At 46.9% G+C, this 12,214-nt stretch overlaps 1 protein-coding gene across 2 annotated transcripts in view; it reads left to right on the plus strand.

Moving 5' to 3' along the window:
- The window catches only part of PLCD1 (phospholipase C delta 1), a 90,414-nt gene that overhangs the window by 22,703 nt on the left and 55,497 nt on the right, over nt 1-12,214 (plus strand). For both annotated transcript variants that reach the window (XM_074985165.1, XM_074985164.1), the window contains exon 2: nt 7,325-7,489. In XM_074985165.1, coding sequence (XP_074841266.1) covers nt 7,325-7,489 — 165 coding nt within the window. The remainder of the gene's footprint in view (nt 1-7,324; nt 7,490-12,214) is intronic.

Below are 12,214 nucleotides of genomic sequence, written 5' to 3' on the forward strand. Positions count from 1 at the left end.
GGAGTCTATGAAATGCACAGCACAGCTCTTAGAGCTAGCTTGACTCTGCATTATCTTCAGCACCCTGTAAAATCCCCACCCACCCATTTCAGGCCAGCAGATGCAGCCCTGGAACGGGAAGCATGGCTCAGAGAGAAGAGGAGTCTGGCATGGAGGCACAAAACTGCCACACAGTTGATGCTGGCATTCTGTAGGTTCTCTGAGTGAATCTCATGCATCCGTGAGCCTGGGGTATGCAGGGAATTATGGATTTCGTGAATAGGATGAACCCACCCCTGTAATGATTCGAGGGGAATTTTTCATGTTGTCCCCCACCACCCCGAACTTTTCTGTTGACATTCCCTGGAAGAGGAAGTGATTAGCAGGCATCCTAGAAATTTATTTCCCATGGAAAATATGGATTTAGCAGGTTTAGAGAGAATCTTTATAAGTTAAACATATATTAATATTAACTAAATTTTGCTGAAAGTACCTACATCACTTATTCAGTGCGGGTGACCTTCTGCTCTTGGGGTTAATTTTTCAATACGCTTTTAAGTTACAGAGGATGATCAAAAATTGGGATAAGCAGGAGAATTAGCTAAGAGCTCCCTATCCCTTATTTTAAGATGGAAGGAGAGCTTGGGCAGTCAGCCCCACACAGTGTTTACAGCTGGAGCCTCACCCACTAGGAGTTGAGCACCCAAGCCCTGCTGTTGCTAGCCCCAGGCGGCTGGTGAATAATTGGGGCTTGGATAAATGGGGGTCAATTGTATATTAACAGTGCTGTTTGTGTTAAAAAAGAGGAGCTTGTAGTCATCTGGCTCCTCACCCCCACCCACCCAGCCAATCCTATGGTTGGGGCTGCCGATGTGTCACCACTCCATACTGGTGAGTACTGGCACAAAAAAAGCATGGCATATCATTGCATTCAACTGATACCTATGTATATTGTGCTCTGAGAAACTGAAGTTGAGCATTTCGTTTTCGTTGTGGACAAATGCAGATTTTAATTTTTTTTATCAAAATTTTTTTAACATGGAAAAGTCGGACCCCTGCTGATCAGGCTCTAGCTTAATTCACTTTGATCCTCACCAGGGCAGAGAAGAAAGCTGAGGGTCCCAGGGTTTCTCTCAGACAGGAGACATGTAGCAAATGTAATACCTCTGACAATGCTGGGGAAAGAGAGACCTCGATAAACTTACCAGGATCTCCAGCTCATTTCTACATTTCCTGCGGTACCCCTTTCCCGTGACTCCTGAGCCAGCCTCAAAATCTAGGCCTATGTCTCAGGTTCTGTAAAGTGAGACTAGTCCTGGTAAAATGCATTATGAGGAGCACAGTGGATGGTGAAGTCTGCTACCTTTCTCCGGGGCGTGCACAGCACAGGCAACATGACAATGGCTACGTCTACACGTGAAGCCAACATCGAAATAGGCTATTTCGATGAATAACGTCTACACGTCCTCCAGGGCTGGCAACGTCAACGTTCAACTTCGACGTTGCGCGGCACCACATCGAAATAGGCGCTGCGAGGGTACGTCTACACGCCAAAGTAGCACACATCGAAATAAGGGTGCCAGGCACAGCTGCAGACAAGGTCACAGGGCGGACTCAACAGCAAGCCGCTCCCTTAAAGGGCCCCTCCCAGACACAGTTGCACTAAACAACAGAAGATCCACAGAGCTGACAACTGGTTGCAGACCCTGTGCCTGCAGCATGGATCCCCAGCTGCAGCAGCAGCAGCCAGAAGCCCTGGGCTAAGGGCTGCTGCCCACGGTGACCATAGAGCCCCGCAGGGGCTGGAGAGAGAGCATCTCTCAACCCCCCAGCTGATGGCCGCCATGGAGGACCCGGCAATTTCGACGTTGCGGGACGCAGATCGTCTACACGGTCCCTACTTCGACGTTGAATGTCGAAGTAGGGCGCTATTCCGATCCCCTCATGAGGTTAGCGACTTCGACGTCTCGCTGCCTAACGTCGAAGTTAACTTCGAAATAGCGCCCGACGCGTGTAGCCGCGACGGGCGCTATTTTGAAGTTAGTGCCGCTACTTCGAAGTAGCGTGCACGTGTAGACACAGCTAATGTGCGCAGAGGTGGATAGAGGAAGTGTCTAGGTCCTGCATGCCGGAGGAGATCCCAGAACAATGACCTGGTGGAATCCAGGACAGGAAGGTTCCTGCAATTAAAGCCCAGGGTTCCTGGGTTGTTTTTCACTTTTCTATAAACTCCCTGGGTGATGCTGGAGAAGTTGCATGTTAATGTCCCGAAGCCTGAGTTCCTGTGTAAAAGGTATATGACAAACACTCCCCCATTTCACAGAGTGTTGAGGGTAGTTATGTCACATTTCAAAGGTGCTGGGAGAGCCTTGCTAGGAAGGTTCTTGAAACCCAAAATCCAGAGTTCTTTTTACTGAGATCTCGGGCTGCGTCTGGCTGCCTAAAATGTTACCTTCAGTCTCATCCACAACAGTGCAATCCTGCTGCCTCTTCTTGAGCCTACAAGCACATGCCGATGAAGTTATGGCCATGTACCTGGCCCTGCTGTTAATATTGTATATGTCTTACTGCGACACCTACGAATCCCAGGCCTGGATCAGGGCCCACTGTGCTAGGTGCTCTATATACACAGAACAAAAGACAGATGGAGCACATTGGCCACCCCAATTTTGGGGGCTGGCTCATAAACTCTGAATGTTTGGGGTTGGCAGCACTGGCTGCTGCTGCTCCTCCCCCCATTCGCAGCCCAGCCTGTTGTTTAAAGACATGTCTCAGGTCTAAGGATGGTGCTGTCATGCCTTCTTTAGTTGTAGCTAAGCCTAGTTTGGTTTCCTGTCTGACCTGTCAGGCCCTTGCTGTTGATATGCCACAGGAGGTGCTCAGCTGCAGACAAACACTGCACTGAACAGTGGTGAATTTTCATGCCGGAAATGGTACCTAGGTAACCTCTTACAAGCCCTTTCCAGATGGCAACAGCTTACAGCAGCTGTATGTTTAAAGCAGGAATGAAATTAACAGCACAAGAAAATGTGTATGTCAGTCTTATTACTATCCCATCCTTGGCTCAAATGCATTCTGTCTCTTGTTAATCATACTGGTGGAATCACATTCCATTGCATTCTGTAGCACTGGGAAGTGACCCAGGGAACTGAATTATCCTGATGACTGTGAATGCCAATGACCGGTGCTTAATCAGGAAGATGTTGGCCAAATTTACATTTAATGGGGGTGCATTTGACTAGTTCCAAGTAGTGTTTAACCTGCTCTGGATTGTGGCTTTTTACATAGAACCAGAGGTGTGTATGATGCCTTGAAACGGACACATACCACTTGGAGTATTTAGTTGTTATCTTCCATTCCTATGTTCTTCTCAACACATGCTCCATACTGTTCAATATAATGTTCTGACATCATGTTTCCTCCACAGGAAATAGCTTAGTGGTCTAAGCATTAGGTTGAGAATTTATATCGTTTCTGGAACCCCAAGTTCAGACTATTATGGCTTTCACTTGCAACAGTATCTCGGTGTCTCAGCAGAGATCAGGGCTCCATTGTGCTAGCCACTGTACAAGCAATGAGCAGGACACACAATCTTTCTTCATATATAGGTGGCTGTCCAGTACAGTAACACCTCAGTATGTCACAGTCTTCACTGTACCATAGAACCTCAAAGTTACGAACACCTCAGCGATGGAGGTTATTTGCACTTAATTCTGAACAAAACATTACGGTTGCTCTTTCAAAAGTTTACAACTGAAAACTGACTTAATACAGGTTTGAAACTTTACTATGCAGAAGAAAAATGCTGCTTTTAACTGTCCTAATGTAGATGAAACTAGCACAGAAACAGTTTCTTTGCCTTGTCAATCTTTTTTAAGAACTGTTTCCTTTGTTTTTTAGGAATTTAACAAAGTACTGAATTTGCCTTTTTTTAGTCTCTGTTGCTGCCTGGTTGTTCCCAATGAGGTGTGAGGTTGACTAGTCGGTTTATAACTCAAACAAAAGTAGCACTTACTGCTTTTTTGTTTTGTTTGGCTACAGGCTAATACACCTACCTCTCTGTTTATAACTGGCATTCTACTTTTGTGATGCTCATAACATCCTGTGAGAAATGTCAGTGCTATAGATTCTGCTGCATAGCAGTGTAGCTGAGGCACAGGGAGACTAAGTGAGTTGCCCAAGACCACACAGGAAGTCTGGGCAGAGCATGGTTTTGAACCTAATTGCCAGAGTCTCCATTCTGTGCCTGAACTACAAGACCCTACTTCCTCTTCTGGGCTACTGGAGCCCAATACCTCCTCCTCTCTTTGCATCCTAATCACTAAGTTTTGAAAATCTGAACAGCATTAACGCAAGCCTTATGAAGAAGATAATTTAAGTATCACTGAGTTTGCTACTTTGTGATCTTTTGGACAAGACCATAAAAACAAGAGACCAGTCTCTGTGTGGGAAAGAAAAAGAGGCCCTGCAGGTTTTATTAGTTTGTAAAGGATGAGTTTGCCCCAGTGTTTTCCATAATTCTCTCTCCCTTTACACCAGTGGTTCTTAATCTGGGATGCACAGACCCCCTGGGGATGTGTGATCCCCTTTCTGGGTGTGCAAGACATACCAGATTTTTTAGAGGGTAAGTCATCGAAAACACAAATTAAGCACAGGCACATAAGTACAACTACTTTGTTTCATCAAACCGAAGTATTTATTAACATTATACATTTTAAAGATTACTGTAATATACAAACAAAATATTTTCAAGGTTTTAGCCCCATTATTTGTGGTAAGTAATAACATAAAACTATTTTACATATATCTAATATGCATTTAAAAGTGTATAGAACCCCCATTTCCATTTTTGATTTTTGATAAGTGGTGCGAGACCATATTTGATTTTTGATAAGGGGTACAAGAACATATTTTGAGAACCAAAGGGGTGCAGGCTGCAGTAAAGGTTAAGAACCCCTGCTCTGTACTGTGCTAATTGTCTTCTGGCCGCATTTCATTGGGGGGTGTGCGTGTATATGACTTTGGGATGGAAAGCTCTGTATATGTAGATGTCATGAATGAATGCCTGTAAAGGGTTAAACCCAGAAGGGGTGGATTCTCTGTTTGCAAGCAGCCGGGTGACCCAATGAGGAGAGAGAGAGGGATTTTTTGAATTAAAGAAGTTACCTGGTGTGGGATCTTTCTTCTATGTGGTCGGAGGAGAGCGACAGAGGTGGTTTGGTCCTGGATGACTAGAGAAAGGCAAAGGTGGTGCCTGTCTTTAAAAAAGAAAAGAAGGACAATCCAGGGAACTATACTTTACTTTACTTTACTCAGTCTCTGGAAAAGTTATGGAGGGGATACTGACAAGGAATCCATTTTGAAGCACTTAGGAGAGGAGAAAGTGATCAAGAGTAGTCAACATGGATTCACCAAGGGCAAATTGTGCCTGACCAATCCAATTAGCTTCTATGATGAGGTAATTGGCTTTGTGGACACGGGGAAGTCAGTGGATGTGATATACCTTGACTTTAGCAAAGCTTTTGGTACAGTCTCCCACAACATTCTTGCCCATAAATTAAGGAAGTATGGATTGGATACATGGACTGTAGGATGGGTAAAAAGCTGTCTAGACAGCTGGGCCCAACAGGTAGTGATCAATGGCTGTAAGTCTGGTTGGTGGTCAGTTTCAAGTGGAGTTCCCCAGGGATCGGTTCTAGGTCTGGTATTGTTCAACATCTTTAAAGACCTGGATGAGGGGATGGACTGCACCCTCAGCAAGTTTGCAGGTGACACCAATCTAGTGGGAGAGATATATACATTGGAGGGTAGAGATAGGATCCAGTGTGAACTTGATAAATTGGAGGATTGGGCCAAAAGAAATCTGATGAGGTTCAACAAGAACTGCAGAGTCCTTCACTTCGGACAAAAGACTCACAAGCACTGTTACAGGCTGAGGACCGACTGGCTAAGTAGAGGTGCAGCAGAAAAGGACCTGGAGATTACAGTGGATGAAAGGCTGGATATGAGTCAACAGTGTTCCCTTGTAGCCAAAAAGGCTGCCGGCATATTGGGGTGCATTAGGAGAAGCATTTCCAGCAGCTCTAGAGAAGTTATTATTCCCCTCTGTTCACACTGGTGAGGCCACATCTGGAATACTGCGTCCAGTTCTGGGCCCCCCATGGGTGTGGATGTGTTGGAGCTGGTTCAGCAGAGAACAATGAAAATGATTAAGGGGCTGGAGCACATGACCTCTGAGGAGAGGCTGACAGATTTGAGCTTATTTAGTTTGCAGAAGAGAAGAGTGAGGGGCGATTGGATAGAGCCTTCAACTTCCTGAAGAGGAGCTCTAAAGAGAATGGAGAGAGGCTGTTCTCAATAGCGAGGGATGGCAGAACAAGGAGCAATGGTTTAAAGTTACAGAGGGGGAGGTTTAGGTTGGATATTAGGAAAAACTATTTCACCAGGAGAGTGGTGAAGCACTAGAATGTGTTACCCAGAGAGGTGGTGGAATCTCCATCCATGGAGGTTTTTAAGTCCCAGCTTGACAGAGTTGTGGCTGGGTTGATTTTGTTAGGGCTGATCCTGCTTTGGGCAGGGGGCTGGACTCGATGACCTCCTGAGGTCCCTGCCAGCCCTAGGAGTCTATGATTCTATTCTATGATTCTAAACCTGAGCAGACTTAAGCAATTCTGTAAATATCCAGGCTTCAAGTAAATCTGGGCATACAGATTTGTAAGTGGAAAGGAAATGTTTAGTCAGATGCGATCAGGTTATTTTTTTATTTTGGGTTTGGTGCAGGACTTCTCAGGCTGGCTGAGGTGCCCCCTGAACACTGTAACTTTTAACTGAAGCCCAGGAAGGTAATTCTCTGTGCTTTATTCTACCTTTTTTTAAGTTGCTCTGTAACAGCTTGCAAACAAGTATGCTTTATCATGTACATCTTCTGTTTCGTTACTATATCACCTTTTTTAAGGCAGTGATTTTACTCCTGTGTCCTAGAGAAGGGTCTCTGTATATGCATGCTTAAGACTGAAAGGTCAGCTGTCAGATTGCAACTTCCTTTCTTCTTTTGTTTTCAAGCTCTCTGCTAAGAGAGGGTCAAGAGCTTGGGGCTACCCCACAGGGAGACATCCCAAGTGTCCTGGGTTCTAAAGAGGGGTTTTCTCACTTGGGTGGAGGCAGCTATCTCCCAGGGTCAGAGAATCTGTGACTTTAGGAATCATTTAAACAGAAGCTTATAGAGACAAAGTATTTTTAAGATCTCTTGCGAGCCCCCACCTTCTGCACTTGGCATGTCAGAGGGGGGAACAGCCTTGGCAGTAGACATTAATTATTATACTAATACTAATGCTCTTCTACACAGGCCTGCAGGGTGATGGCGACCTGACGTTTCTTCTGAAGGGCAGCCAGCTGCTCAAAGTGAAGTCGGGCTCTTGGAGGAAAGAGAGGTTTTACAAGCTCCAGGAGGACTGCAAAACCATATGGCAGGAATCCAAGAAGATGATGAGGTCCCCGGAATCACAGCTCTGTAAGTGACTGTTCCATTCTCCTAGGCACAGCATAATGTCTGGCGGTACAGTGTCCGGAAAGGGGACCGGTGACAAGCGTAGGCCCAAGGGAGAGAAATGTAAAAGTGGGAAGTTGGGATTCCACATACAGCAGTCGGGGGGCAACCTGCGTCTCTGTGTGTGGCCCACAAGGCATTTTGTTTACTATTGCCCATGTGCTGGGTTGCCGGATTTCTCTAGGTTCCACCCAGGTAGGTTTTTTTCCTACTAGTGTTACTGAAGTGACACGCAGGTAAAGCAAGGGTGGGAAAAGTGAGGTGGGCGCTGATTGCACACAAGAGTAACTGTGAGAGCCATGTGCTCCCTCTGCATCCAGTCAGAGAGCTGCTATGGTTCAGCCGGTGCACTGTGTAAATTCTAACTACTCAAGCTCAGGTCGCAAAACTGCCATAGCCAAGGAGACCATCTTGGTTACAACAGTCTTCTAGCCCACTGGGATGAAGGAGGGCCACTCGTGCGGCCCACTCACTCGCCTAGGTTGCCCCTTACTGACCTACAATCAGTGATTCTGGCCCACTGCTCAGTATGCCTTCTGCTTTCAAGGCTACTCTAGGGACGGCAATGGCCCCTGATATAACCTAGGCACCTCTCAGGGCTCCCATGTCCCCCAGCACCACTGTGCTTCTGAGGCTGGGCCCAAGTAGGAATTCTCCCCTAGGTGGGCTGGTGCCAGTTACGGTATGCTCCTAGTGCAATATACAGGGGCTGAAGCAGTGGGAAAGAATCACTCCCCCCCTGTTTTCCCTAGAACTGGATGACAAGGTGTTGCTGGAAAAGGAGACCCGTGGACTGCCCCTACACACACACCAAGCCCACCTAAGCAAGCAAAGGCTACAGCCAGAGCTACTCCTGGAAAACCCAGCATGCAACTGCTATTTCTCCACAGCTGCAGCTGCGTGCTGGGTTTTCCAGGAGTAGCTCTGGCTGTAGCCGTTGTTTGCTTAGGTGGGCTTGGTGTGGGTGTAGGGGCAGTCCGCACGTCTCCTTTTACAGTGGAGCCAGGCCTCAGAAAGAAAGGGAGATCTGAGAGATCAACGCGTAAGGGCAGGCGGCAGGTGTGCCTTCTTGTTCCCCAGGCTTTGACAGGATGAGATTGTTCTCATGATTGACTTGGAAACATGAATCCTGCCCATGAAAAATCCCAGCACAACAAGTGGCTTTGAGTGAGTGCAGAGAGAACCCAGCTGTGCGACTGACAACCTCATTATTTCTTACTTGTATCACTGTCGTGCCTACAAAACCTGGTCATGGGCCAGCAGCCCATTGTGCTCAGCACTGTAGAAACACAGAACAGAAGACAGTCCCTGCTTCCAAGGGCTTACAGTCTTAAGTGTGCCCCTGTCCGCAGATATTAAATCATAGAATCATAGAACACTAGGACTGGAAGGGACCTCGAGAGGCCATCGAGTCCAGCCCCCTGCCTCAATGGCAGGACCAAGTACTATCTAAACCATCCCTGACAGACATCTATCTAACCTCTTCTTAAATATCTCCAGCGATGGACATTACACAACCTCCCTTGGCAATTTATTCCACTGTTTGACCGCCCTGACAGTTAGGAACTTTTTCCTAATGTCCAACCTAAACCTCCCTTGCTGCAGTTTAAGCCCATTGTTTCTTGTTCTATCCTCAGAGGCCAAGAAGAACAAGTTTTCTCCTTCCTCCTTATGACTCCCTTTTTCGATACCTGAAGACTGCTAACACGTCTCCCCTCAATCTTCTCTTTTCCAAACTAAACAAGCCCAATTCTTTCAGCCTTTCTTCACAGGTCATGTTCTCTAGACCTTTGATCATTCTCATTGCTCTCCTCTGGACCCTCTCCAATTTCTCCACATCCTTCCTGAACTGCGGTGCCCAGAACTGGACACAATACTCCAGCTGAGGCCTAACCAGCGCAGAGTAGAGTGGGAGAATGACTTCTCGTGTCTTGTTCACAACACACCTGTTAATGCATCCCAGAATCATGTTTGCCCTTCTGGACTCTGACCCTATAAGGAAGAGGCTAAATCAAGCAGTTGCCTTCCTCCATCTTAACATCTGCCACATGCTCAGGGGTGTGAATTCCACTGCCTGCCTCCCGAAGTTCAATCCCAGGGACAGATATGGGTAGACAGGGCACAGTGGAGAAAGAGTGGCCGAGCACGTCGTCGGCCATTCCGGGCTTTCCCCCTTAGAACACATACCTGGAAGTGAACACTGATTCTGAACTGCTGCATGCTGTAAGGCCAGAGGATGACAGCCCCTGGCAGAGGCTGGAGGGAAGGGTGGCTGTGTGGGGCAGTGCATGAGGAGAGTTACAGGGCAATTTGTGTTTCTTTGTGCTCCCCTTCCCAGCTGGCCGTGAATTTGTCTGGCACAACTCTCCTGCTCTTAGCTTTGATTTATAAGCTCCCTGTATAATGCCAAATACAGATTGTACCTCCCTTGTCCTGCACCCTTGGGACCTGAGTGATTCTGAATGAGGGGATGCGCTGGACGAGGGGAAGTCAGGCTGGCAGCCTAAAGTGGGGAATCCACTTCTGGAGGGCTCCTCCACAGGGCTTCTGGGCTCCCCCACCTGGGGGGTCCCTTTGGCTGTGGGACTGCCAGTGGGGATCCATGCCCCAGCCAGCTCCCTGCCACAGGGCTGCCAGAAGGGCTCCCCCCGGCTGCCAGGGGTCCCTGTGGCCGTGGGGCTCGGTGCCACAGCCTGGCTCTTTTCCTCCCCCCGACCGCCATGGGACTCCTGGCAATACTCCCAGCTGGGACTGGTCTCCCACAGTGGGGCTTCCCAGCTCCAGCTGGGCTCCCCGTATTGGTGATCCCCAACCTGGCTCCTTGCCCCGAGGCTGCTCCACGGCCTCCCCAGAGTAGTCTGCCAGTGGTGCTCCCTGCAATCAGCAGAGCTCTCTGGTCCAAGTGTCCTCTGGTCAAGCAACATCCATTGCCCTGCCAGAGGACGGATGTTGCCAGGCAAGAGAGTTTCAATCTGTGTATATTTATAGTGTAGTCACATCGCACAGGTTGTTTATATAACAGGTTGCCTGTTACGATCGAAACAAACCAAGCTAAGGACCCAGACCTTCAAACTCGGGTGAGTAGATCTTACTCCTGTGAGTAGTGTCTGGGATTGCACCCAGGGCTAAGGGCTACTCACCTGAGAGAGGGTCCAGATAAGACTGGGACGTGGAGAGGAAGTATGGTCTTGTTAAAGTATTGGATTATGACTCAGGCAATCTAGGTGCAGTTCTTAGCTCTGCCATAGATGCTGGCGTGTGTTGCTTAATCTCTCTCTGTTTACATTCCCATCTGTCATGGGGGGATTATAATGTTTCTTTTGGCCTACCCTGGCTGTTTCTGCTGTAAACTCTTCAGAAAAGGGACAGTGTCTCATTTGATGTGTGCACTGTCTAGCGTAACAGGGCCCTAAACTCAGCGAAAGCTCCCAGCTGCCTCTGTAATAGAAATAATAATCACAATAAAGGCCCTAGTTACCTTCTGTCTCTTTGCAGTTCAGTGCCTTTCTATATAGGTTATAGGTGTGAATGAAAGTAACTGTCATAATGTCCTTGCCCAGATAGCATCTAGTTACAAAACAAACAAGGGTGTGAATTAAAATAGCATGCTCTTCATACAGGAAAAAGGAAATGGCAAATGTAATGCATGTGGGTATTCTTCGAGCTTAGTAAGGCCTTAAATGTCCTGCGCTTGTAAGAATTTTAGGGAACTGCATTAGAATTTGATCTATTCAATTACTTGTGTTTAGTTTCTTTAATATGTATTGTAAGCCATCACCATAGTATCTGAACACATGACATAGATCAGTGGTTGCCAGCTTTTTCAATAGTGCAGACCTCCAATCACTCCCACAAACCATTTGTGGACCCCCATTAAAGCCAATTCTAGCAACTATGCACACTTCATTGCAGGAAAAAGGAAACCACAACATAGATTTTTGGACAGCAATTACTAACATTATGGGAAGACATTTGATTTAAAAATAATAGTTGATTGTAACTTTGCAATTGATGTCAAACTTATTTTCTACAATCATTCTTATTTATTTTTTTTCACAGCCCCCCTGCAATACTCCCAGGGGTCCCAAGACCCTAGGTTGGGAACTGCTGAACAGATTATCTGAAATACCCACAAGTTTATATATTCAGGTGGGGTGTAGGGAGCCCAAATGAGATCAGGTCCCCATGGTCTACGTGCTATATAATACACATTTAGTAAGCAATGTCTTTCCCTTGAGGAGCTTAAATAGACAAGACAAGGGAGAGGTCAGGCTCAGACAGACTAAGTGACTTACCCAAAGTCATAATGTAAGTTTGTAGCAGAGCTGGGAACTGACTAAGATCTTCTCAGTTCCAGTCCAGTGCCGTAACCAGAAGCCCAGCCTGCTTTGCTGTTCTGTCTTTGTGTTCAGGTTGGCCTTCCGTTCCAGTGGGTTCCAAACGATTGCCTCATGTCACTATCTGGGATATAGGCAGCAATGGTTTCAGTTTGAGTTGTCATCTGTGAGCCTCTGGGCTTGCACAAGGATATCAGTGCATATTTTCCTGAGCATTCAGCATAAACTGGTTTTAGTCTTTAGACCCTGGGTAGAGAGAGGATTACACTTAGCTGGTGTACTTTCCCATCAGCAGGCATTATGTTCCACTTGCCTTCTTTTGCTGATCTTCTACTGGTGAACATGCAATGGA

The sequence above is a fragment of the Carettochelys insculpta genome, chromosome 2, assembly GCF_033958435.1.
Source record: "Carettochelys insculpta isolate YL-2023 chromosome 2, ASM3395843v1, whole genome shotgun sequence".
Lineage (NCBI taxonomy): Eukaryota > Metazoa > Chordata > Testudines > Carettochelyidae > Carettochelys > Carettochelys insculpta.